Genomic DNA, 25,998 nt, shown 5'->3' on the forward strand with positions numbered 1-25,998 from the left:
ATTTGTTAAAACCATTTGACCACAAATTAAATTCTGCTTTTTATGACCATGACTATCATTTTGATACCACAATGTATCTTCACTAAAACTTACCTTTTCTTTTTACCTCTCCTAAGGACAAATACACAATACACAACTCAAATTATGTTTAAGTCCTAGCTGACAATCAGTAGATAAAAGACCATGGGCTGCTTCTCTTTGGTGCCCTCTTGTGGCAAAAAACAGGGTCACGCAGCTCACCAATGGCAGGTATATTAAAAAATTCCACAAAACAGAGAGACATTTTTCTATTATTAAATACATTTTATTACATAAATGACATTGAATTTTGACAGTCTGGTCACAACGACGCAACGGATTTTGGTTGAGTGGAACTGACAGCGATGCGCGATCATTCGAGTACTCTATTTTTTAGCATGAGTTGATGTTTTTGTATATTTCTGAATTCATTGCCCCCCCAACCCCCTCCACTCTATAGTCCTCCCCCCCTCTCCAGCGCTCCATGCAGATTCTCTTTCAGCCCCAGTTGCACTGGTCTTCATCTGTGTACTTCTGGATTTCTGTGACCAGACCGGTGCCAATCGTTTGTTTTCCATCTCTCAGAGTGAACCGCTGTCCTTGCTCTAAAACCATGGGCTGGCGCAGCGTCAGGTTCAAAGGCGTGTCTTCTCCTGGCATCACCATGTCCTGAAACAGAGAAGTGACTTTTTATCTCTCGTCATTCTAGAGAATTAATATAAACTATTATATGCATGCACCATGTCATCGAACATGGCAATCATTTCTGCTTTTTACATATTGGACGTCAATATCGTGAAGTTCAGAAAAGTACATAAATGTATAAAAGTAACACATGGACTACACACACACACACACCTTGCCGGGGGGTAGTGAGATTCGGCAGGTCATGTCCCAGGTCAGTGAGTACATGATGGGCATGTAGTTGGTGAGAATGGGTTTGTGTCTTCCTCCCTCCTCCTTACTCAGAATATAGACCTGTTATCAAAGAAGCAAAAACAGACAGAGTCAGAGTTCCTGTTATTTCATCGTTATAGACCAGACTGAATTAAAACCTTACTACTTTAGTACTTTTTTTAATATATTTTTTATACTACAAAAGTGACACAAATCCAGATTAAGAACGAGTCATTTAGATTTGTCCACTCTGCAGAAATACCACAAGTAAACCTAAAACGAGAGATTAATTAATCATATTAACGACTTTGCACTCTTTCCACCTGAGCTTGGACTTTCTGGTGAGGCATGATGGATCCTGGTTTGCACATCACCATCCCCCTTCTCACATCCTCTCTCTTCAGGCCTCGGACCAGAGCGCCCAGGTTATCTCCTCCCTCTGCCCGGTCCAGAGACTTGTGGAACATCTCGATAGCTGAGGCCAACAGGACAGATAACAAGACAGATAACAAGGTCAGAGTCATAGAGTCTATAGACGGACGCTAAAAACATTGCAATATAATAAATGTATATCAGGCACAAAACGTGTATTTCTAAAAAAAAGAGTGGATATATATGTATGTATGTATGTATATGTATATATTAGTGCTGGGAACCAGGTTAACGCACATTAAGGCATGGCGTGTTTCCATGACGACTGACCGGAAAAAGACCCGCATTACGTCATGTTTACGTGCCGGGACACTGGAGTCCAGGCACCGTTTACCAGTTAGCTCCGTTAGCTGCATTAGCTCCGTTAGCGGCATTGGCTCCGTTAGCACGCCTACAGTTGAACTGGAGCTGTCTGTTTATTAAAGGAAAACAGCAGCGCTACAAATAACCAGTGTACCAGTGTACTGCTTATGTGTGCTGCTTATGTGTGTCTCTGTTTTTAAAGAAGCGTTACTTTAGAGACTCATTTTAACAATCTGGAGTCACGTAAACAACCGATATCGCATTCACGCACCCAGCACTAGTATATATATATAAATATATATACATACAGATAATAGGGCATTATAGATCATATGTATAACTATTAGACTAAACATCACTGAACTGCACAATGTACTTGACTTATTGAGCATTTTTTCATTTTTATTGTCATTTGCCACCCATCTGTTCACGTTTCCTTCATGTTTTATGTCGCTATGTTTTTCTTTCACTCACCTGTGACCACAGACTTCAAACAGCGATTGTGACCCACAAACTCGCACTCGTCTCCTTTCTTGATGACGCCTCTCTCCAAAGTGCCACTCACCACCGTGCCCCTGCCTGAGGGACACAATTCATTATTCACCATCGACTGGCTCAGTAGAACTTGTACTACACTGTAACACACGTTAGGTTTATCCCCACACATCAATGTGAGATCTCATCTCTGCTCTACCTGGGATGGAAAAAACCCCTTCGATGGGCAGAAGGAAAGGTTTGTCCAGCTCTCTCTTGGGCAAAGGAACGTAAGAATCCACAATCTCAAGAAGTTTCATCACTGCGTTCACACCCAGTTCGGGCTCTCTGTTCTGAGGCGGAGCAGAGAAAGAAAAAAGAGAATTCAGTCTCATCACGTTGCTTGAGGTCATTATAATCAAGTCATAGCTCTCAGAGTGTTATTTGCAACCACATGTTTATGTCGCATCAAGGACGGGTTTTATAAACGTATTAATTTGTGTTTAGAGAAGCCAACAACACTGAATGAGCATTAAGACCCATTTATACCTGTCACTACATACCTCTACACAATCACAGACAAAATGAATGCAAAGTAGTCTCTTATAAATTAGTATAAATGGGCCTTTACAGCTATGACACAGTATGTAAACAAAGCTAACAAAATATGTGATTAAAGCACTAAAATGTTTGTTATGGAGACTTTAACACAAAAGCTTTCATTAACAGCAGCTAAGAGGTCAAACCTCTCTGTTAGAGCAGTAAAATGGTTGTTACAATCATCAGCACAGTATCTTATGAATTCTATAAGAACATTGCTTCCACTTACCTCCAAGGCACAGAGGGCGGAGCCTATTACGACAGGCGTATTCTCGCCATCATATCCAAACTCTGTGAGCAGCTCGCGGATCTCAATCTCCACCAGCTCCAGCATCTCCTTGTCCTCCACGACGTCGGCCTTGTTGATGAAAACCACCACATGCTCGACGCCGATCTGCCTGGCCAGCAGGAGGTGCTCGCGCGTCTGCGGCATCTGTCCATCTGTGCCCGCCACCACCAGGATGCAGCCGTCCATCTGCGCTGTGCCTGTAATCATATTCTGAACGAAGACAGCAGCCCTTATATCATGAAAGCTTGAAATGACAACTGATGAACTGCATGATATTGAGTGTTTTCCGGGTTGTGTCGGAGCCGTCAGGGAAAAAGAGGTCGCTCACCTTGACGTAGTCTGCATGGCCAGGACAGTCTGTGTGAGCATAATGTCTGTTGGCCGTGGAATATTCCACATGAGAGGCGTTAATGGTGATTCCTCTGGCCTTCTCTTCAGGGGCATTATCAATGTCTTCATACTTCTTGTAATTAGCCCCTCCTGCATCAGAGAGCACTGAGGAAGGGAGATCACATCACTCAGCTCATATTTCTGACAAGGCTGTTTCAATCCTTTAGTTTGATGACTGAGCACCTTTGCATTATTCCACTTAAATTTAAAAATGCAGTAGAACTTTATTAGCACATTTCCTTTGTCATTTTCTCTTTTCTGCAGATTGATCTCAAACAGTTGACACTAAAATGCACACACACACAGTGGAACTGCTTCATGCTAAATATTAAATGTGATGGATTTTGGCCAGTGGAAGAATAAAAACTTGGACATCAGTGATTGTACCTTTTGTAATGGCTGCCGTCAGTGTGGTCTTGCCGTGATCTACGTGGCCAATTGTTCCGACATTCACATGTGGCTTGTCTCGGGAGAACGTCTTCTTAACCACTGTAGCAAAGGTCCGATGACTCAAAGGGACAGCACTCTACAAAGACAGAGAGACACACAGGAATTAAGACTGCTGGGACAAATCGGGATTAAGCAGCGTGCATGCTGCTGTTATGAGAGTCCACACTCACCAGTCGCAAAGAGCTGTGCAGGAGACTTGGCGACGAGAGCTGAAGGGCTGAAAGGAACGGATTCAAATATGATAAGCTTTTATTTTCCTTACACAGATTTAAGCGTTTTGTATTATTTGTATTGCAACTACACAAACTAAGAAACCAGAAAGCCACAATAAATCAAATAAACACTGGTATACAGTGGCGTGCAGAGATATTTGGAAGGGCAGGGGGGGAATCACAGGGGCACCGGTGGGGATGGCACCCCCAGCAGGCATGTACAAAGTGCAACCTGGGGCCAGAGACAGCCCAGGGCCTAGGGACTGAATTTCACTGCCATACACTCTCATGTAGGGACAGTTGGGAACTTCACAATGGCATTAGTTTTGGGATAGGAAACCAAGTTGCAAGGACTCTTTTAGAAACAATACATTTTTTTATTTGTATTTTTGCATACCAATGGCACTTCCTCGTGATTCTACCACCCTAGAGTGTTTCACCCCCCTGTGCACGCCACTATTGGGGTACATCAGATACATTTTTGAGGTAAAAAAAAAAAACACATTTTCACATCACTTTTCCCCACATGCACGCACCAATAAGCATTGTGGAATTTGTGGTCATTTACTTCAAAACGTATGAGATTCTACAGCTGCACTAACCAGTGCCCATCAATAAAAAGGACTTATGTGAGACTTTTGAATGATATTATTAAACTACGCAGCAGCTGAATGCAGCTCTGCAGCGCTAACAAGAAGCTAGCACATCCTCTTGATGTCCAGACCTGACCGTGTCATTCTCCACTCCAAACAGCTAGCGCTGAACAACAGAATAGAAGCATACGTTATCTGTCCATCCTACAGAACTCGGGTGAATTCAATAATCGAGCATCACACCCAATGGGATGTATCATTAGCTAACGCTCGTTGGAAACGTGACCTTGCTCTGCCATCGGAAGAGACTGCATCATCTTGTTCTGTTCACATACACGGGAGCTACCACACTACTCCACTGCGCGAACAACTACCCGGTGATTGATGAGTCAACAGACGGTCACAAACGATAACATTGTCGGGCAATGACAAAGATTTTAACAATTTTACCGGACAAGCACGCACGGACTCCCATAAGCGCCGCCATGTTCGATTGCTGGAGGAACCAAAGACGACAGAAACATCAAGATACTTCGCAACTAGTACATAGTCAGAGAGGTGTGTGCGTGTGTGTTGTGTGTACACGTAAAATCAAAGTAAAAAAAACACAAAAACGAGTATATTATGACCAATATTATGGCTATGGTTAAAAAACTAGCTCTATTTAATACATGTTCATGTTTAAGCTTTTCTCCTTTACACAATTTTAACAGTGTTGATAACATAAATGTTAAGATGTTAATTGTTAATATGAAATGTAAACTGTTATATTGTCAATGTCATACTAATGTATGGCATGATATATCATTTGAAATGTCGCATTCATTCTCATCTTGGTACATATGTTCTGATATTGGACACTGTTCTTCCAAGAGTCTACTGACGGTAGTCCTCTCATTCGTACTCGCACTCTTTGAACGTCGCTCGTATAGACGTCAGTGTTTTACCTTAATTGCGCTAATATATGAGCAACTTTTGTTATTTTGACTTACAACATGGCGACATTGAACTGCTGTAAATTTTACTGAAGAGCTAGGGGCCTAATTGACGTGGGGAAAAACCCTGGCAAGAGTTAAACAACCTCGCGCCGAGAAAAGAGCACGAGAAATATATTTTTGCCCGTTTTATTCAACACTTACGGTAAACATGGCAGCCTCCTAGTCGAAGGATGTAGAATGTTCTGGCGCATTCACGTGTTTACGTTCACAGGCGGAGAAAACTAGTGTGTCAGTCGATATACAAAGCAGTCCGTCCATTCACTTCACTCCGTTATAAAAGGTAAGTCGAAAGAGTTTGAACGCCGGTTACCGCTTTCCGTTTTACCATCTGTACATTAACGTGAGTGTGTTTGGATGCCTTAGCTTTGTTATGAGCTCGAGAGTAAACAGGACCGCTCGTGGCTCAAATTGAAAGCTAACTAATATCCACTTATCTTATGATTGTCTGTTCACATTTTCCTAGCTGTACCCATCATGACAGAAGACAGGCAGACCAGGAGATATCCACACAACCTGCAGGGAGTCCTGCAGCTGGCGGTGGAGGCTGGGTCAGCTGCTGAGGGACCTGCTCCTGCTCAAGCCATGACAGAGGAGGTAAGTGTCTTGTAATGACAGATTTAAAACCTAAGAAGACTGATGCATTGTGGTTCTATAAACATGTCATAACCGATTCAGAACTGAAATCTTTAAATCCAATCACCATTTGGGCCTTTATAACATCCACCTTCAATCTTAGGTCACTAAGAATAATCTCACTCTTGTCTTTTCTTCAGAGGAAGACATGGCTAACAGAAGCTCTTGCAGATGTTTGCAAAGGGCAGATGGATGAAGTGGAGCAGATGAAGCAGTGCCTGGCAGTTCTGCGCAAGGAGGGAACTGTTGAAAGTGAGAGGGATGAAGAGCCGGAAGAGGATGAGCGGGAAGTGGCCTTTGAGATGCTGTCAGAGTTGTGCGAGAACCTGGACAATGCCAGAGGTTTGTCAGAAATGGGAATAGATTTGTTCTCTTAGCACTCCATTCATATAAGCTGTTTATGTTTTGTTTTCTCTCCCTTCACTGTGCTTCTCTCTTCTTCACAGATCTGATGACCTTAGGAGGATTAGATTTGTGCGTCTCTCAGTATCTGTGTCATGTCCAGAGTGGACTGAGGTGGCGTGCTGCAGAGCTGGTAGCTTCCTGTGCTCAGAACATGCCACAGGTGCAGGTCCACCTGCTTGGCATCGGGGTTCTACCAAAGCTGCTGCAGCTGACAGACACGGACCCTCACTCCACCGTCAGAATAAAAGCTCTTTACGCTGTGTCATGTGAGTATCTCCTGAGCTCATGGCAGGTTGACAGCAGTCTGATTTTTCAGGATGCAACACACCTAAAGTTAAAATGAACCATAATCCTGTTGTGACTTTAGGTCTAGTCCGAGAACAGGAGGCAGGGCTCCAGGCGTTCTTGTCTCATGATGGTTTCTCAGTGCTAATGCGAGGCATGCAGTCAGAGAGCGAGAAGCTCAGGACTAAGTCGGCTTTCCTTCTGCTCAACCTGCTGACATCACATCCTGAACAGAAAGGTATGACTAGGCAAGATTAGCAATCTCCTCGCGCGTGTGTGACTAAATTAGCTGGTTCTTTTAATATCAACTAGGGTTGAAACGCTTTAAATGTGTTTCTATCCTTCCTGCAGACACCGTCATCTCCATGGGCATGGTGCAGCAGCTGGTTTCTGTTCTCCGCTCACCACACTCGCCTTTCCATGAACACGTGCTTGGTGCCCTTTGTTGGTAAGAAAACAAGGGATATTTTTAATTTAAAATGCTGTCTACTTTGCAGCTGTGACAAGTTCCCATGACTTCCTGGAATCGTGTTAAATTCTGTCTGTCCTTGTTTATGTGTGTGTGTGTGTAGTCTGGTAGAGGATTGTCCACAGGGGCTTTCAGACTGTAAGAATCCTGCTCTGGGTCTGGAGGAGCTGCTCAGACAGCGAGTCAGAGAGCTTCAAGGGAAGGAGGAAAGTCAGGTAAACTCTTCATCAAAAGGCAGACAATGTTGTAAAATGGCATTTTGTGGACCAAACAAGTACTCAATTAATCAAGAAAATCTCATCACTCTATGACAATGTAAATATTGTTTAGGGATATATGTTGTTTAGGGATAGGCTTAAAGCGTTAAACACTTTTTTTCATATCTTATTTCTTGAAGATTTCAAAAAACAACAACATAAAATCCTTGTGTAGGAAACATCCTCATAGTCGTATATTATATGTTTGTTTCCCCAGGAGGAACTGGACTTCTGCAAGCGTTTGAGGACTAAGTGCTTTAATGGGCAGCAGTCAGATGACAATGGGATGGATCGCTGAAATTGTCTTTCGATTGGTGTTCAGTGATTAGTGTGCAGAACATTTTAATGATCAGAATCATAGATGTGAAGCTACAATCATGTCTATATTTTGCATGTAGTCCAGGAGCTGGATTTTACCGTGTAAATAACCAATGTGTAAAATATTGTTTTCATAAATATAACATCAAGCATCTCCAGTACATGAAGTGTGGAAATTATTGTCTGTGTTTTCTTCTGTATGTACATGCAATTTTAACAAGATCACAGTTTATTTTTCTTACCATATTTATTTCTTTTTATTATTATAAAAACAATTGGAGTCATTATACATTCAATGGCCAGTTCACAAGTGGAAAACCACATGCACACCTACACTAAAACAGGAACGTTACACAAAATCACAGATTAAATAAAGAAATATATGGCACAACTCAAGCAGAATTGATGTTTTTCTAAAGTGATCTTGTCTCAGTTTCCTGTCAGTATGAAACCTAACAGTGTATCGTGCTGTTGGCGCTCTTTTAGTCCATCTTTTAGTTTTGTTTTGTTTTAGTTGTAATGGTGTGGACCAGTAGGAGAACTGTCTTTCTGTATTCGATTGCTTCTTCAAAACAAACCCAAACACCAACATACAGAAGCATCCAGTGCAAGTGTTGCAGGATTTTTGAAGAAAATGTAAGGAAGCTCATTCAGACTTTAGAGATGCCACAGAGATGCTGTTTAGGACCGCTTCCATTTTGCAAACTCATCTGTGCTGCTCACTGCTTTGACATCACCCACAGTGATAAGTAGCTGTGCCAAATAATACGTCCCCATTACAAGGATGTGGCCATGCTTTAGCATTGGGGTAACCTTGAAAACTTGAAGAGCCAGTGCGACGTCAGACACTATGAAGGACAGACTTCCTAACAGCGTTGGCACGTGGTTGGTTCGAAGAGCTAATGTCCCCATAAGAGAAATCAAGGCAGTGTAAACGCCTACGCCTGGAACGATCAGCTCTGCGTCTGGAGCCTTCTGCAAGAAAGGGTATGTGTAGAAATAGAAAGCTCCTCCTGTCATAAATATGATCAGATACGCAAAACGTTTCCACGAGGAAGAGGACCTTGATGGATATCGACTGGAGAGGAAGGTGATCGAGTACATCAGGTGAGCGATGGCAAAAGCACCCATCCCTGAAACACACGAGTGAGACAAACAACAACAAATGAAGTTATTATGTTATCACTTTTTTTTTTTCAATGAATATAACATTAAATGAATCAGAAATACACTCTATACATTGTTGATGTGGTAAACGACTATTCTAGCTGCAAACGTCTGGTTTTTAATGGAATATGTACATAGGTGCATAGAGGCCCATTTCCGGCAACAGCATCTCTCCAGTGTTCTAATGGTACATTGTGTTTGCTAATCGCATTAGAAGGCTATTGGATGATCAGAAAACCCTTGTGCAATGATGTTAGCACAGCTGAAAACAGTCTTGCTGTTGCAACTTGCTTGCTCTACTTATAGACCGGGGACAATTTTGTAATCATAGTTTTCCTTTTTTCATCCTGCTGTTGCAGAATACAATTCATGTGTTTTTAAAGGCGCCATATGTAAGAATGTGGCCAAAAACGGTTACTACACTCAAATTCAAAATACCAAGGCCTTTTAGGTTTCGTTTTCTCCGTCATTGTAGCTCAGACGTAACTGGCAACCCGCGATTGCACGGCTGCTGAGACTCTACTGACTGCAATGATTGGTAGACGGCGGTTGGCGGCGCCAAAACATGATTTCAAAACATAAACATGATTTGCAGTCTGCAAAATATTTTTTAAATGTGAATATTTTGGCTGTACTGTTGTTGTTGGTGAGTTCAGTTTGTTATATGGACATTATTCCTGAGTCTCTGTGACACATTAGAAAGGTTTTTTACGATCAGTTGCTTTAGATTTATTACATAATGCACCTTTAAGTGACTATATGTGTTTACAGCTGCGAGGTGAAAGCTTGAGTGCTTGAATTTGACCTTCAAAGAAAGATGTTGACCTGAAACCACGCTCTTACCGTGTACGAAAAGCTCGGGCCATATCAAGCAGCAGTCGCCGACAGCAGAGAACACCAGCCCTCCTCCTATACCCAGGACACTCTGACCTCCATTCCAGCTCAGCACGACTGCAGCCAGCAGGAGGGTGGGCGCTGATTTGACGGCTGCCGACACGATGGACGGAGGCCAGTCAGGAATCCACAGGTAGAAGTACACGGCTGTGGACAAGAAGAACGGCAAGAGGGAGAAGAGCAGGACGCAGGACTGACAGAGAGGGAGGAGAAAGACATCAGGAGACATGTCACCAGTGGAAAAACAAACAAACTGTAAAAAAAAGAAACAGACACTGAATGTTTTTTTTTACCATGTTTCTCTTCTGCCTCCTGTCATAGGCCGCTGTCTCGAGGATGTCCATCTTCTCAGAGTGACGTAGGCTCTCACAGACTCACCGGGGATGAAAACTGTTATTTACGCACCGGTTTGTTCTCTTGTTGATCACTAACACATAGAATCCACGATGCTCTGGTCTCCTGTTGCCCTCACCTCGGTCCTCTCGGCTGTGTCTCCCAGTCTGCTGCTGTTTCACAGCACTGAACTTTAGACTGATCCGGCCTGATTACCGTCTGATAATCAATCCCTGTTTTCAGTTTTCATAAACTGCTGACTTTTAACCTCTCCGGGTGGAATACATAGATGACATCAGCAACTCAAGGGCAAAGTTGAACCAGGTTGAACTTTAGGTTTGATTAGACTGTTGACATGAATATTATAAATCAGTGTGCCAATATGTGTATTTAGTATATATGTACGTTACCCTCCCTGCAAGATCAAGTCAAGGTTGGGAATTCTGCTGCCGATCAGGGTGATGACTCAAATTTAGGGATTAAGATCAAAGAACATTTAAATAAAGGGAATAAAGGAAGTTGTTTTTGTTCACTAGATGGCCTCACTTGTATAAAAAGGCAAAAGTGACTATGTTGCAACAGAAAAAACAAGCGAAAGAGAATCTCACTTTGTTTCAAATAAAAGTCACTGTAAGAACATTACTGTACTATGTATGTATATATGTAAAATAAAAGGTGAAATAATTGTGGATCACATTAATAGTCGTTTCTGGCCCAGAGTCCCACAGACACGAGTACAGACAATAATTAACTACGGCCTCCCAAGGTCACACTTTGCACTGCGCTTCACTGCTTTCCCACAATTCCTGGAGTCAAGGGCCGATGGTTGTGCTTCAGTTGTGCGGGAGACAGACAGCTCTGAAGGTGTGCTGGATTATCGGGTAAGCAGAGCAATAAATGCCGTGAGTATTGTACTGCTGCAGAGGAGATTAGGGGAGAGGAGATAATAACTCAGGTCAAAAGCAGGTTCTGGGCTTTTACTCACGTGTTTGTTTGTTTTTTGTCTCTGCACAGACAATGGAAACCGGCTCTTCTTTGCTGAGGATTGGAGTTGTAGGATATGGACATTTAGGTAACTTTGGAACTTCCCCTCCAAACCTACAAAGACACTTTGTATTGACCTCCACAATGAATTGTGTTTTTTTTGTTTTGTTTTTTTAAATCTCTCTATCTCTGTCTCTCTCTTTATGTGTGTGTGTGTGTGTGTGTTCAGGGCAGTACCTGGTGGAGAGGATCCTTAAAGATGGAGCAGCTCTTGGTTTTACTCTGGCTTTTGTTTGGAACAGAAATTCGACCAAGCTGAAGGGTGTACTTCCTGATGAACTCATACTTAGTGAATTATCTCGTTTTGCAGACAGGTTTGCACACACCCACACACACATACATACACACACACACACAGGTGTGCTCAGCTATTCTCCCCAGGACACTGCAGTGAGCTCATGCCTTAACCCAACCACATTTCAACAACTTAGCCGGTTCCTCAGAAATGAGTTTCTTAGATTCATTTCCTGGAGACTTACTCTGACTTTAACCATAAAATGCATTTTCTTCACCTTAAAATGTAGTAATTCACATTATGGGAACCTGACTTCCAGAAGTCCCCATAATGTGACTGTCTAAACAGATTCCGGTCCCCACCACATTAGGAATACCAGGTGCACACACACAAACACACACGAACACACACACGTGTCATGTGCTGTATTTTCTTTGTGACTGTTTGTATTATATAAACAACACGTGTTTGATGCTGCATGACATTTAGTGAGTAATCTCTCTGTGTGTGTGTGTGCGCTCCACAGGAGATGTGATGTGATTGTAGAAGTGTGCCATCCACAGATAGTGAAAGAATTCGGTCAACACTTCCTGTCCCACTCTCATTTCATGGTGAGATTCTTGATTTACATGACTTTTTACTTTTTCAGAACTTTGAGTTTTTTAAGCGGCTTTTCAATTAGCAGTTGAAGAAAGCAGTTCCCCAGGGTTTTAGAATGAGAAAGGAAGTGTGTTTAACTATGTGTAACAGTGGAAAGAGACTCATTGATTATTTTTTTTCTTAATAATCAGAGTCAGTAATATCGGACAAGGCATATATTACAGACTATACTTATCTTTTAGTTTAAAATGGAAATATGGAACTCCTATCTTTGTTCTTTGGACACATTGTGATATGTTGTTCCAAAAGTTGAACTGAATTGGGAAAGACAGCTTTTAGGTTTTTCCGTCACCTGATACTTAACCTATAACAGCAAACAAGTTTAAAGCTTTGGCCTTTATTTAAAGGTGCCATACGTAAGAATGTGGCCAAAAACAGTTACTACATTCAAATTCAAAATACAGAGGTCTTTTAGCTTTCGTTTTCTGACGTAGCTGGCAACCCGTGGTTGCTCGGCAGCGGAGAGTCTACTGATTGCAATGATTGGTAGACGGCGGTAGGTGGCGCAACATGCCAAAACATGATTTCAAAACATAAACATGATTTTTTTTTCTGCCAATATTTTGGCTGTACTGTTGTTGTTGGTGAGTTCAGTTTGTTATATGAACATTATTCCTGAGTCTCTGTGACATATTAGGAGGATTTTGTGGCCAGTGGCTTTAGATTTATTCCATAATGCACCTTTAACCAGGTTAACATCGATCTATTGTGTTAATTATCTCCAACAGATTGTCATTATTATTATCCTTATATGATATTTTATATAGGCTAAATTCTACTTCAACCCCTGATGTGTAAATGAATGAAAACAGCCTTACAGTTTCAACACGTCATTGTGTATTGTTTTGTCTCTCCATCTTAGGTGGGCTCTCCTTCTGCTCTCTCTGATCCCGACCTGAACATGAGGCTACGTCAGGCGGCTCAGCAGTATGACAGGACACTCTATGTCCCCACTGGTGCATTATGGGGAGGCCAGGACATCCAGAGGCTGAATGATAGTGGAGCCTTAAAGGTTACATACAGTGTGGAGTCCTACAGACAAACAGGAGGACATATAGCTATAAATGTGTCTCTCTGTGTCTTCTCAGGCTTTGTTCATTAGGATGTCCAAACATCCCTCATGTTTCCGGCTGACAGGAGACGTCCTCTCCGGCTGGACAGAGGGAGAAGGCCGACGGGTTTTATTCCGAGGCTCAGTGGCAGAGCTGTGCCCACTTGCTCCAAACAACGTGAACACCATGGCGGCAGCAGCGGTGGCAGCAGGAACACTGGGCTTTACCGGTGTTCAGGGAGAGATTGTGTCAGACACGGCGTAAGTTTGCCTTCAATCTGACTCGATCTAACGCAGCCTTTCGAATCATACATTTTCCAGTTTTCGATAAATCTTTATGCAACAGGTTAAGCGACTATCATGTGGTGGAGGTGGAGGTAAAGGGGCCTGATGGCTTCTCAGTGCACACAGTGAGGAGAAACCCAGCCAGACTCGGAGCTGTGACTGGCAATGCGACGTACAACTCCTTCTGGAACAGTTTGCTCAGTGAGTCCTGTGGCGTTTCAAACACTTTCTCAAACGTCCTGCAGTAAAGCAGTCACATCACATCACTGCAAACCTGTCACTGTTGAGCACAAGTAGTTTTAGGTAAATATGCCTCAACTACAATGAAATATTCATCCGTTTTCTACCACTTTATCCTCCACATTAGGGTTGTGGATGGCTGGAGCCAATCCCAGTTGGCATAGGGTGAAAGGCGGGGTGCACCCTGGAAAGGTGACCGCTCCATTGCAGGGTCAACATACAGAAAACTAACAATCATTTACTCTCACATTCACGCCTGTGATGAATTTAGTGTAGTAACACACAGAAAGACCTTCTTGTGCTGTGAGACAAGACGTCACTGCAGCTCCTTGATCCGACCAATGGAAACAGTTAATGCATTCTGGTACCACTGCTTTAAGTGTCAAAAGTTCAGAGAGTGGTCTGTTTTCAGAAAGGGTGTTGGTGGCTGGCCAGTGAATTTGGGTCAAAAAATGGGTTCCTCTGGTGACTATGTGATAGTTGTGGCATAATAGCGCAGTAGTGCATTTAAGTGTGTATCGAATTGAAATTTACAAAGTAAACATTTGCCTTTTCCCCCCCTCAGCTTGCAAAGGTCACGGGGGACGAGTTTACTTGTGCTGAAGCAAGCGTGGACTCATGCACGGAGGATTATGGTGGAAAAACTGAATCACAATGTGGGATATTTGTGTTCCAATAAACCGCATGCGCACAAAAAAAGAAGAACCAATTGTCATATGTAAAACAATTCTACGGTGTATAAATTACATATTTAAATTTTATTATAGAGTAATCTGGTGCAAGTTTATAGCAAATGATAAAACTGTTACAGGGAGTGTCAGTGTCATTCCATACATCTTTCTATGTGAAAACACGATTGCCATCATAGCACAGCACTGTCTCTTTTCTCTCAAAAATAAATACACACTGAAACAGACATGGCCTGGAATATCCATCACCACAAAAACACGCACACGCACGTACACACACACACACTTACAGAAATGGGCTAATTGTCACTGAAAGTCTGTGATACAAATTGGCACAGAAACAAAATGAAAACACACACACACACATAAACCAATTCATGCTGTTTTGTATGTTACCGAGCTGGGTAACACTTTATAATAAGTACACACTACTAGCATTAGTTAAGCATTGATAACTATTGAATTATTTACCATTTATAATGCATGGATACGAATATGAATAGGATGTAGTTTATAAACTGATCCTCAGCTGATGGGACGAGTAAAACATGTATAACTGTGTTTATAAACTACATAATAATGAGTATTCATGCGTTATAAATGATGAATTCAATATTTACTAATGCTTAACTAATGCTAATAGTGTGTACTTATTATAAAGTGTTACCCCAAGCTTTTATGGTAAAGAACAGAGAGAAGATGCTACAGTCGAAAGGTCGAAAGTGGAGTTTAAAGCACCGAATTGTGCCGTTTGTGTCTACTCGCAGCAACCGACAAATATATTAATTATATGGGCCCTGAGGCTAGAAAGTAGCTCATCCTGCTTTCAGTGTGTAAAGATTACAAGCTAGTAAAAAGGAAGGCTAGACTTCTTTCCCCCATTAGACCCATCTTTGAATAACGTACTAAAAAAATCAAACTAATGAAATGTTAAATGTTACTCTTTTCTTCACTGCTTTAGAACAATGTAATCCACTGTCTCTACAAAATATAACACTTCTGATTATTTTTGCTGCTGAATTTACGACACACAGCAAATCACTGGTTTCACTGCTGGTGTAAGTGATTTTTTTTTTTTTTTTCTTTTTTTTTTTTACAGATGGACAGCTATTTTTGTTCAAACTGAGGTATGCATGAGTTGGGAAGACAACAGTGATGCACTTTTTTTTTTTTTTTTACAACAAGCCAATTGTAAATGTTGTAAATGTAACTTCCCTCATATAAAGTTCACGAGTACATGGGCGACTAATATATTGCATATCAGTTTACTAGTTTAGGTTCCGTGTGTAATGGGTGTATTCTACATGTATGTACGTCCGCGCGGGTGTCAATTTTTCTCGCTCGTGGCAGCAGCACCGCTGTTCCCGCTTCCCATGTAGATAAGAGGGGTCTTCATAGGCATGTTTAAGGGCTGCCGGATATTCACCCGGTCCTTCTCCGCCTCCAGGTCCTCGTCGTAGTGCTCGTCGTCGTCGTCGGCGTTGTCCTCGCCCTCGCTGTGGCGAGGAGACGAGTGGCGGGACAGAGCAGGAGACGGTGGCACAGAGGCGGGCCGAGGGTAACGGAAGCCCGTGGTCTGAAGATGAGAAAGTATGTCAACCAGAAGATGGAGCAGAGAAGATTGTTGAATACATTTCCCTATCCAAAGACACAAGTTGACTTACTGAGGTGGGCTCATGAGGCTCATACAAGTAAAAGTCAGGGAAGGCTTTGGCCAGGGCCATGTGACGAGCAGCCACATAATACTAATGCAGAAGAGAAGGAAAAACATTGACATCTCAAAGCAGTTGCATGGATGAGATTCATCTTCATGATTCTTCATTCGTCATCTCACCCTGCCAAGGTATTTCCAGTCCAGGAGGTCACTCAGGCGCTCAGTGCGGTTCCTCTGGATAATCCGCTGCCGACGACTCTGCTTGCAGAACTGAAACAGGAAGGAAGTGAGCTGGTGGCACGACTCGTCGACCCCGCGGAACCGCCTGTCCAGGATGTAGATGCCTGTGATGGAGAAGAGCAGCATGAGAATCAGTAATACCACATCATCTGTGAAAGAAAGAAAAAGGGAATAAAGAGACACACCATACGCTGTGGGGTCTGCTATGTGTTCATCCATGAAACAGCCAAAGCCTGACAGGTTAGTGGAGATTGACGGGATTCCCATGACGGTGCACTCAGCTGACGATGACATGTGCGAGAGAGAAAGAGGCTCAGATTAATATTTTAATATCATAAAAATACAAGAACACGTCTGCATGAGTGTGTCATACCAGGTGTGTAGCCCCAAGGCTCATAATAAGAGGGGAAGACACCAAGGTGGCAGCCTCTTACAAACTCCTCATAATCCATCGGAAGTAAAGGAGAGGTGGATGAAAGGAACTCTGGATGGAAGATTATCTAACGCACAAAGACGTCTTCTTTTAGTATTTGCCATAATATAACGGAATGGGTGCAATTCTGATATCTCACAGGTGGCGTTGAAAGAAAACAAATGCCACAAATACCCGCTTGGACATACCTTGACGCGATCAGAAGAGCTGTTGAAAAGGCCGATGCGGCGGACAGAGTTGAGGATGGGGTCGCTGCCGTCATCCAGCATGTTATGGGTGCAGACTGGGGGCTGGCTCTGCCTCTGGGTTGCAAAGATGGCACGCTTCATGATGGTGAAATCGTCTTTGTCCAGCATCTTTGATACATCTGGCAGCTGCCCACTAAAACAAACACACTGTAAGTCTATCTGTGTTTTATACACTACCATTCAAAAGTTTGGGGTCACTTAGAAATGTCCTTATTTTTTAAGGAAAAGCACTTTTTTTTTCCAATGAATATAACATTAAATGAATCAGAAATACACTCTATATATTGTTAATGTGGTAAACCACTATTCTAGCAGCAAACATCTGGTTTTTAATGGAATATGTACATAGGTGTATAGAGGCCCATTTCCAGTGTTCTAATGGTGTGTTTGCTAATGGCGTTAAAAGGCTATTGGATGATTAGAAAACCCTTGTGCATAATGTTAGCACAGCTGAAAACAGTCTTGCTGGTTCTTTAACGAAAGGGCAAAATAAAAATAAATTATTATTTCTAATCTTGTCAATGTCTTGACTATATTTTCTATTCATTTTGCAACTCCTTTGATGAATAAAATTGTGACTTTTAATGGAAAACACAAAAAAATGGTATAGGTGACCCCAAACTTTTGAACGTTGAGTGTATATTTTGATATCATTTATTTGATTTGATCATAGAACAATAAAAATGTGATCAACTCACACTAGAAGTGACTCATAAAGTTTCTTTCCAAAGCGCTCCTTCACTGTGTGAGCAGTGTCCCTGTCAGATGCAAAAATAACACATGATACTGTACCTTCAAACTTATTTTTAGTTTGAAATAAAAGGTGACTTGTTTACTATGAGATGAAAACTCACCAGAGCTGTTTTCTGACTGCCTGGCCCTTTAATGTCTCCACGTTGAAGTTGTTTGTCCGAGCTGGCATGATGAAGAACGCCACGACTGTTACGTCGCTTTGGTTCACCTGCAACAGGTATACATCACATGAAAGCAGGATATGCACAGGAATCCTGAAGTTAATTTCAACACATTTTTAAGACTTTCTCAATATTTTAAGAACTTATTGCCACTTCTAGCTGTAATCAGCAACACATTTTTAAAAACAGTTTTAGTTTGCTACTAAATCTATAGAGCACAACCATACAAAAGGAACTCTGGAAAGAATAAAGTAAACCAAAGGCAAGGTTTATTAAATTATTTATACTTTTTAAGACCCCACGAACACCCTGGAAAAGCATGGGGTTTTAAAGGTCCACGGTTCAAGGTTAGTTCATTGTCATGATGAATGACAAGAGATCTTTATGGTGACACGTTCAGAGAAATAAAAGTGCAGTATTCAAACAATACATTTCAATGCATGGTGTCTCTCAATCAAAATATATCAACAGGTGTCAATTGTTGTGCCGTTTAGAGACAGTGGAACCATCTGTATAGTCAGAGTGTCTAACAAATTCTTCTACTACACCTGCTGACACACTCGCACCAGCAGAACACTTACCCTCAGTAGATAGTTGAGCCTGGCTAAAGCTTCCAGGAAGATATCGGCTCCTTTGTTGGAGAACTCGTATCTTCCGGCTATGAAAAGGAACAAACACTTGTCCAGGTTGAAGTCAAGGTGCCTAAAGGTCAAGACAATGCAGACATTCAGTTTCAGAGGAAATGACAACAGAACATATTTATGTAACAGTACACACTGATATTAACAGTTAAAGGGGCTGTATGTAAGATTGAAATGAATTGTGTTTAGCCCCTTCAACATTTGCTGATGACTTTTTGACTGTATTTGGGATGTTGTGAATTGCCCGGTGTACTTTCTGACCCGTAGAAATGTCCTCTGATGAACTCCTGAATGCGATTCTTGCTCTGAGCGTGGAGATTTTGAAACTCGTGCATGGCTGAGAACTTTTTCACATTGAGTCCGTTGGGTGTAACGATGTCTGAGAGCGACACAGAGAAAGAGAGGAGGGGGAAAAATGAATTTCATTCATGTTACAGTAAATCTCAACAACACAATGAGAACAGAAGAGTGAAATACTGCATCATCACATGTCATTTCCCCTCCACACACCTGGCTTCCTCTTCAACAGATACTCTGCCTCAATGGCTGTTATTTGTGACACAGTGGTGAAGACGTGAGCACAGTGAGCGGCCGCCCGCTCCAAACAGTAGCGATGGTAGATCTGTCTGTCGCCTGCTTCTTTATCCAGGTTAAACTGAAGGAGACGCAAAGACGGCAGAGAGTATAATGAGATACTATAGTCTGCTACATACTGTGTATAAATTGCTGCTTTTTTTCCCCACAAACATACCTCCGCAAGATTGTTATAGAAGTCCACGTTGCCTGCACACAAATATCGTCCCAGCAGTGTAGCATGAGTGGTGAAGATGGTCGCAACGGGCAGTTTTCTGTGTCTGCACAACACCAGGCCCAGGCCGGCCAGCCACTCATGGAAATGGGCCACGATGTGTGGAGTCTCCTCACTCTGAGCTGCGAACTGTGATACCAAAATACAGTGAATGTCAATGTGAATGACACACATTTTGGAATTTAAGGGACCGTTCACATGCAACATCTAAAAATTCTTGAAAAAAAAAAGGTCTCTTTAACCATCTTTTTTCACACTTTGCCGACTGATAGGACCTCCAGAGTCCCAAGTATTTAAATGATTATAAAGTTGATTTTAAATCATATGTCCCCCTTAAAAGATGTGTTGAAAGTGCTCTGTGCAATTCAAAAAGTTTAGATCTTTGCAGCTCAGAAAAAGAGGTTTACCGCAACGACGTTTAACGCGTATCTCCATTGAAATCAATGTATTTGTGCACACAAATGACGCTGCATGTCAACAGCACCTGACCGTGTAAGGACATGGCAGGATCTACTGACCTCTCCCAGCAGCCAGGCTGTCAGGAACCCAAACAGCACAGCGTCGTTGGCCTCGCGGTCGAACCAAGGCACGCCGATGTCACACAGATCCCAAAGCTCGCTCTTCCAGGAGTCCAGAGACCACGCAGTGAACCCAACATCAATCAAAACCACATAGGGACTGCCTTCAATAAGCCAGCGCCCAAAGTAGACCTGCAGGGGTAAAAAGAAGGAGAAGTGGAAATATCCAGAATTGTACTATTTTAATTAATGTTATGCCGTATTATCAAAACATTTCAAAATCTGGATTAGTGCTTTACAAAAGGGAATATACTAAACCTTAGAAGTATATTTATTCCATTTTCATAACCTTATTCAACCATTAGATGTCACTATATGCACTGGACCTTTGATCGATAACTTCAGTTCTAACATACTGTATATTGGGAACTAGAGTAAAGAGGAGTGATCATGTTTATTTTTGTGTTTTGATTCAAATAAACCTGTAGTATCCTGAAATATCAAGGCTGTTGTAATAATCAGACAGGATTGGTGCTTGTATACTCAATCTCCAATTGTAGCTTGACTTCAGTGACTGCCCCTTTAAAATAGCAACACAACCATACCTAGCCATGACGCACGATTTGGCACTCTCCCAGTGACACAGCACAAAGCATTTAAAAGATCGCTCACCCTCACTGTCACACACACACATATTTATATCTTAGTGAGAACCTAACCAAAACCTAATTCTAACCGTAGCCCTAAAACCAAGTCTTAACCCTGAAAAAGCACTTTAAAGTTGTGGGGCAAAGGTTTTTGGCCCTCACAAGGATATAATTACAAATACAAGTACACACACACTCGTCTATTTCTGGAGGGTCTGTGTGAAACAGAGAGACAGTGATACAACCTTTAACCTTTACAAGGAAATGTCATGGTGTTTATAGAAGTGGTCAGGGACAAGGAGTGGAGCAGAGGCAACACAGGCTCTGACAACAATCTCTGAAAGTTTCAATGTTCACTGCAGCCGTATGGAACATACACATTTAACTCAATGTGTGTGTGTGTTTACTATGTGGTAGTGTACCTTACACCCACTGGAGTTCATCTTGTCAATGGTTCGCTTCAGTGTGGGGTTGGTCGGCTCAATCAGCTCCACCTGTGTGCGCACGTTGCTTTCCACGTAGGGACCGACGAGGAAATAGTTCTCCCCCCATTCCTCTGCCGTCAGACGGGCTTTGGTTTGGATGACGGTGTAGATGCCTCCAACTGCACGTGTGCAGCGAAACATGCCACACATACACATACAAGGTCAAGACAAAGTGGCAATGTTATTCAGCCCTACGTGTGTAATGATGAATGAAAAACATGTCATGAAACTACATTTTACAAGAGAGGAAACATTTCAAGATATATTAACCCCCATTTCCATACAAGTTGGGACACAAAGAAAAATCGATCATTTAATGGCGAAATGACAGATGGCTGAAAAAAACAGAATGTAACCACTGCAACACACTCATAAAAGGTTATAGGTTATATATACACATCTATATAAACCCGCATGTTTGATGGTATGTGGGAGCATCAGTACCCATAGCATGCGTGGTCAGCATATATGTGAGGGAACCATTGATGCAGAGGCTTATATTGGGAACTTGAGAGAAACATATTGTTGACAAAGTCTTCCCAGAAACTCCATATTGGTTTCAGCAGGACAAAGCCAGACCTGATTCTGCACAATTTAGAACCACGTGGCTTTGTAGACATAGTGTGTGAGTGTGTGTGGGTGTGTGTTTGACTGACTCTGCAGTCCAGATCTGTCTTCTATTAAAAATGTATGGTGCACCATTAGGAGGAGTATCAGTTAAAGGTGACTACAGACTGTTGAGCAGCTTAAGTGTTGTATACGGCAAGAATGGGAAAGAAATTCCACATGCAATATATATATATATATATACACTGTATATCCCAATTAATTTTGAAATGGAGTTGTAAATGTTTGCACCTGCACAAAAACATGCGCAAGTGCATACACACTTGCCTTTGTTAGCGACCTCCCAGGCAATCTCAAAAAGAACTGCGTCCTCCAATTCAAACTCCTCGTCCCAGTCCTCCATCCCAGGGAGGGACGTGACGGACAGGCTGCGAACCAGCGGCATGCTGGGAAAACACAGAGCACACCCTTGAAGCAGGAGCGTCCCACAACTGTATATATACATACAGTATACATCATATACAAGACCATGTTAGAACAAATCACATACATCTTTTTATGATGAAACCAGCCTCCCTGTTGTTTCTTAAAAAAATAATGATGATTTGTTCTGGATAATAGAACCAAGTGGATCCAAACAGTAAATGACTTAAAAAATGATCATTTATTTCTACTTTCCAGTAGCAACTAAAAGAAATTAGAAAGTTAAAGCAAACATTTCAGGTGTTCAAACTATTGCTACTGACTGATCCATCATACATGTCTTGATTTGTTGATTTACAATCAGGGATGGTCAAAGGGCCTTCTCTGGCTGCTTAACCATAAAGATGTACAGATATGCATACCCTTACATAAGTTTTTATCTCTGCGAGAAGACGCAGCGTTACCGCACCACCATGCCACTGAAAAACTTAATACATATATATATATATATATATATATATATATATATATATATATTATCAGCAGAGCCAGAGAGTTTAATCTTCTTCAACAAAAAGGCACAAGGGGCACATATGTGGTGTAAACTTGATCTCTTTAAGTCATGTGAAATGTGTTCAACAAATAAACAAACAAAAAAGAGCTACGTGTTGTTGACTCCTCCACTACAGCTTTGTGACCTGCTCACCTGAAATTTAATCTATATACTCTTCTTCAGTGCTAATCTTTTATGTCTCATTTCTAAAGTGGGTCAAATGAATGAGCAACACAATGAGTTTTGTGAAATTCATTCCATCACAACCTAAACTGACAGAAGCCCAGACACGCCTGATAAAGAAGTGCAGTGATGGCATCATCTCAACAATCAGTTTAGATATCAAAGTTGAACATCTTGCACCTTTGACTCACACTTGTGCATAAGATTGCATCACTAAAAACATCTTTTGATTCTCCTTCATTAAAAAAAAATATCTATGGGGCAACATTTTTTTTTAAATTATTTCCAAAGATTAAGTGTTTGATCAAAAAAAGATGTCTCACATGTGCCTCTCAGTGTGGCAATGCTTTTCAGGTTTCAAGTTTCCTCATCACACACACACACACGCACAATTGGCCTGTGATGTCAGACGATCCTACTTGTACATACTTGTCTTCAACTGAAAGGTAAAGTTGACTTCCTCTTACAAAATAAATGTGGAAATAAGCATCTATATGTTTTCGCTTCACAGACAGAGGGGAAACAAAAAGGAAGCAAAGTCATAATTAAACAGAGAGAGAGAGGAGAGAAGAGAAAGAGAGCTTTGTAAGCTGCAAACAGCTGCTGCTTTGGATGGAACATTCTTCATTAATTGACACACTGTTTCACACCGTGTTACTTTTATCTTCTTTTGTAAGCACTCCAATAAAACTGGACAGTTATCATCAGCCTGCCTATCACAGGGTTAGGGTTTTTAAATATTACAAATTTGAAACTTTCCACGTAAATTGTGGGAATTTATTAGAATTAACTGTAAATTTGGGTTAATTTAAAGAAACCAAGTCATACATCCAATCCAAATATGAACTCATCAACCCCTTGCAAATATGCTGCTGCATGTTTGTGGCATTCATCACATATGTGTTTGCACAATATTTACACAAAAACAAACACTTTCCATCAACTTTAGCTGGTGTGAAATACCTCCACACACTCGATGGCGTACGTGGCATCTGGCGTTTTACAACTGATGTATGAAATCTTGTGTGGTTACATAAAACCATCTTGTCCAGGCATAAGAGGAGGGAGGCAGAAGAAGCAGCATCACATTTGAGGTAGCTAGCACCATATAAGTTAGCTTCTTGAATTAAATGGAGTTAGCTAGCTTACATTTAGCATATCTGGTTTACCAGTATGCTCGCTATCTTACATTAAGCAAATCTGGTTTACCAGTATGCTAGCTAGCTTACATTTAGCCTATCTGGTTTGCCAGTATGCTCACTAACTTACATTTAGCATATCTGTTTTACCAGTATGATAGATAGCTTACATTTAGCATATCTGGTTTACCAGTATGCTAGCAACACATTTTGATTTAATAGTTGCTATTAAACTTTAACACCATTTACTTGACTTAATGTAGTCCTTTGGCTCAAATGTGTAGTTTCGCTAGTCTGTATCTGTGTTGTGGCCTCCCTGTGATTGAGGAATAGCATATTATACTCGACTGTATTCACATCAAATCGGATTGTTTTAACCAAGATTATGGTTCATATGTCTTTTTTTTCTTCTTTTTTTTAACCAACCACACAACCTTCAACTTTGAAAATGGGTTTACTTCCATTAATTCCGATTAGTTCTCATGGAAACTGAAAATTCCCAGAATTCAAACTCAAACATTTAAGTGAAATGACAACAAGCATTGACATGAGTAAGCATGAGTCAGTGCCACAGTGATGAAACTGGACAGATGAAGTAGTGGTCCATCCTACGTTTTTCCTCCATTGGTATTATTTTTACTGTATGGCAGCAGGGTTTTTAACTGGCAACCCTAATTTAGTTACATTCATGTGTTGGCTACATTTTAGGTTTTCATTTTTTGTTTGGGGTACTAGATTATATTAGATTATACTTTATTGATCCCACACTGGGGTAATTCACATGTTGGAGGAGTTAAAGGACAGAGAATATGACATCGTATGGAAAAGAACAAAAAAAGAGAGAATAAAATTAAAACAAATAATTGTAGTGCAAGAACAAAAGTGATATGAACCCCAAACTGTCTTCTAACTTGAATCTGCTGTGTTTTATGACTCTGGAGACTGTTTTTGTTTTCATGTTTGTCTCAGTTCTTAATATTGCCTTTTTATTTTTGTTATTTATACTTTTTGTAATATTTGTTCCTGGTTATCTCTGATAAACGGATGTTGATCTCAGTGTGACTGTCTGTAGAGGTTAAGTAAAGGCTAACAATTAAACACTTGAATTAATTGCTTTATTCTAAAGCACAATGGAACTGTGTTTTTGGGGAGAAGAAAAGTGCAATATCAATACTTATTCATTATTAGTGGTGGTATCATTAATACTTTTTCTGTCCAGTGGGCCTACAGGTACACTGGACCAGAACCTCCCACCTAGGTCCAATCAAACCACGAGTGATGATGCGGCTCGCCATGTAATGTTAGTGTCTTGTAATCTTAATTTCCTCATTTCATTTTAATACCCACTCTGCCTCTAAAATACCTCATCAAATGTGTTGATTTGATTTACGAGGCGAACGTGACATCAAGCACCTCCTGCAATTTCAGCAGTGGGCAAACTAGGACACTCAGTCCCGATACACGAACATGTCCACTGTGGAAGTAGCTGTCGATTATCAATCACTGTGCGGAAAAATAAAAAAACACACACAGAAGACGTGCACTCACCTTCAGGATTGTCCAAACTCCACGACGATGAAGTTAACACGAGCAGCAGCAGGTCTTCACACCGTCACAGCACAGTGTGTGTGTGTGTGTACGTGTGTGCAGAGAAAGGGGGCGGCGGCTTCAGTGTACCACACTGGTTTGGTGCAGGTTTGATGTCCGCCGCTGTCACTTCAGGCCCCACGCCCCGCCCACAGTCTGCTCTGCCCGCGCTGATTGGACAGCATGTGTGTATCCGGGGTCGCAGCTAAAGGCTGTGTTCATAAGCTCCTCTCTGATTGGCCCGCTCTCCTGTGGAGTGTCCGCCTCCTCGCACAACGTGAGAGCAACTGTGTGTTTTTGTCAGCCGAGGGACACAATTGGCTGAGCAGACTGTTAC

At 41.6% G+C, this 25,998-nt stretch overlaps 5 protein-coding genes across 6 annotated transcripts; 2 read left to right on the top strand and 3 right to left on the bottom strand.

Annotated features, from left to right (window-relative positions):
* Window positions 1–489: 489 nt before the first annotated feature.
* tufm (Tu translation elongation factor, mitochondrial) lies at window positions 490–5,152 on the bottom strand. Its single transcript, XM_083895977.1, has 10 exons — window positions 5,109–5,152; window positions 4,024–4,070; window positions 3,791–3,929; window positions 3,342–3,508; window positions 2,954–3,223; window positions 2,345–2,477; window positions 2,125–2,229; window positions 1,239–1,390; window positions 877–996; window positions 490–687 (listed from the first exon to the last, which is right to left on the bottom strand). The coding sequence occupies exons 1-10, from the start codon at window positions 5,143–5,145 to the stop codon at window positions 517–519; spliced, it is 1,341 nt and encodes a 446-aa protein (XP_083752103.1). The 5' UTR covers window positions 5,146–5,152; the 3' UTR covers window positions 490–516.
* A 679-nt stretch (window positions 5,153–5,831) lies between these two features.
* Window positions 5,832–8,260, top strand: hspbp1 (HSPA (heat shock 70kDa) binding protein, cytoplasmic cochaperone 1). Of its 2 annotated transcripts, none has more exons than XM_083895921.1 (8): window positions 5,832–5,936; window positions 6,120–6,250; window positions 6,430–6,631; window positions 6,736–6,960; window positions 7,062–7,217; window positions 7,331–7,427; window positions 7,552–7,663; window positions 7,923–8,260. In XM_083895921.1, the coding sequence occupies exons 2-8, from the start codon at window positions 6,131–6,133 to the stop codon at window positions 8,001–8,003; spliced, it is 993 nt and encodes a 330-aa protein (XP_083752047.1). In that variant the 5' UTR covers window positions 5,832–5,936; window positions 6,120–6,130; the 3' UTR covers window positions 8,004–8,260. The 2 variants fall into 2 exon arrangements, with proteins under 2 accessions (XP_083752047.1, XP_083752048.1); XM_083895922.1 differs by lacking the exon at window positions 5,832–5,936 and adding an exon at window positions 5,941–5,996.
* Window positions 8,261–8,704: 444 nt separating this feature from the next.
* Window positions 8,705–10,492, bottom strand: tmem86b (transmembrane protein 86B; the record flags this gene model as incomplete). The annotated part of the gene is made up of 3 exons (XM_083895853.1): window positions 10,378–10,492; window positions 10,034–10,277; window positions 8,705–9,156 (listed from the first exon to the last, which is right to left on the bottom strand). Exons 1-3 carry the CDS (start codon window positions 10,426–10,428, stop codon window positions 8,705–8,707), a joined length of 747 nt encoding a protein of 248 aa, XP_083751979.1. The 5' UTR covers window positions 10,429–10,492.
* Window positions 10,493–11,434: 942 nt separating this feature from the next.
* On the top strand, window positions 11,435–14,535 carry aspdh (aspartate dehydrogenase domain containing; the record flags this gene model as incomplete). The annotated part of the gene is made up of 7 exons (XM_083895854.1): window positions 11,435–11,489; window positions 11,631–11,775; window positions 12,223–12,307; window positions 13,219–13,368; window positions 13,445–13,668; window positions 13,754–13,893; window positions 14,498–14,535. The coding sequence occupies 7 exons, from the start codon at window positions 11,435–11,437 to the stop codon at window positions 14,533–14,535; spliced, it is 837 nt and encodes a 278-aa protein (XP_083751980.1).
* Window positions 14,536–14,671: 136 nt separating this feature from the next.
* Window positions 14,672–25,755, bottom strand: gys1 (glycogen synthase 1 (muscle)). The gene is made up of 16 exons (XM_083895852.1): window positions 25,623–25,755; window positions 22,104–22,222; window positions 21,147–21,328; window positions 20,078–20,269; window positions 19,503–19,688; window positions 19,262–19,406; window positions 19,013–19,130; window positions 18,692–18,812; window positions 18,051–18,157; window positions 17,895–17,954; window positions 17,137–17,329; window positions 16,889–17,015; window positions 16,701–16,796; window positions 16,456–16,619; window positions 16,286–16,366; window positions 14,672–16,197 (listed from the first exon to the last, which is right to left on the bottom strand). Exons 2-16 carry the CDS (start codon window positions 22,219–22,221, stop codon window positions 15,949–15,951), a joined length of 2,139 nt encoding a protein of 712 aa, XP_083751978.1. The 5' UTR covers window position 22,222; window positions 25,623–25,755; the 3' UTR covers window positions 14,672–15,948.
* Window positions 25,756–25,998: the final 243 nt, after the last annotated feature.

Source organism: Microchirus variegatus (genome assembly GCF_963457635.1).
Source record: "Microchirus variegatus genome assembly, chromosome: 10".
NCBI lineage: Eukaryota > Metazoa > Chordata > Actinopteri > Pleuronectiformes > Soleidae > Microchirus > Microchirus variegatus.

What these genes read in the sequence shown, in the direction of transcription:
- tufm (XM_083895977.1), bottom strand. Translation starts at nt 5,145, where the DNA reads ATGGCGGCGCTTATGGGAGTCCGTGCGTGCTTGTCCG. An exon ending in TGCACAGCTCTTTGCGACTG is followed by an intron (nt 3,930 to 4,023) that starts GTGAGTGTGGAC and finishes CTGTCTTTGTAG; the next exon opens with AGTGCTGTCCCTTTGAGTCA. An exon ending in TCTCACTACCCCCCGGCAAG is followed by an intron (nt 688 to 876) that starts GTGTGTGTGTGT and finishes TCTCTGTTTCAG; the next exon opens with GACATGGTGATGCCAGGAGA.
- hspbp1 (XM_083895921.1), top strand. Translation starts at nt 6,131, where the DNA reads ATGACAGAAGACAGGCAGACCAGGAGATATCCACACAACCTGCAGGGA. An exon ending in AGCTCTTTACGCTGTGTCAT is followed by an intron (nt 6,961 to 7,061) that starts GTGAGTATCTCC and finishes TTGTGACTTTAG; the next exon opens with GTCTAGTCCGAGAACAGGAG. An exon ending in AAGGGAAGGAGGAAAGTCAG is followed by an intron (nt 7,664 to 7,922) that starts GTAAACTCTTCA and finishes TTGTTTCCCCAG; the next exon opens with GAGGAACTGGACTTCTGCAA.
- gys1 (XM_083895852.1), bottom strand. Translation starts at nt 22,221, where the DNA reads ATGCCGCTGGTTCGCAGCCTGTCCGTCACGTCCCTCCCTGGGATGGAG. An exon ending in CAGCCTGGCTGCTGGGAGAG is followed by an intron (nt 19,689 to 20,077) that starts GTCAGTAGATCC and finishes TTGGTATCACAG; the next exon opens with TTCGCAGCTCAGAGTGAGGA. An exon ending in GCAGTCAGAAAACAGCTCTG is followed by an intron (nt 17,955 to 18,050) that starts GTGAGTTTTCAT and finishes TGCATCTGACAG; the next exon opens with GGACACTGCTCACACAGTGA.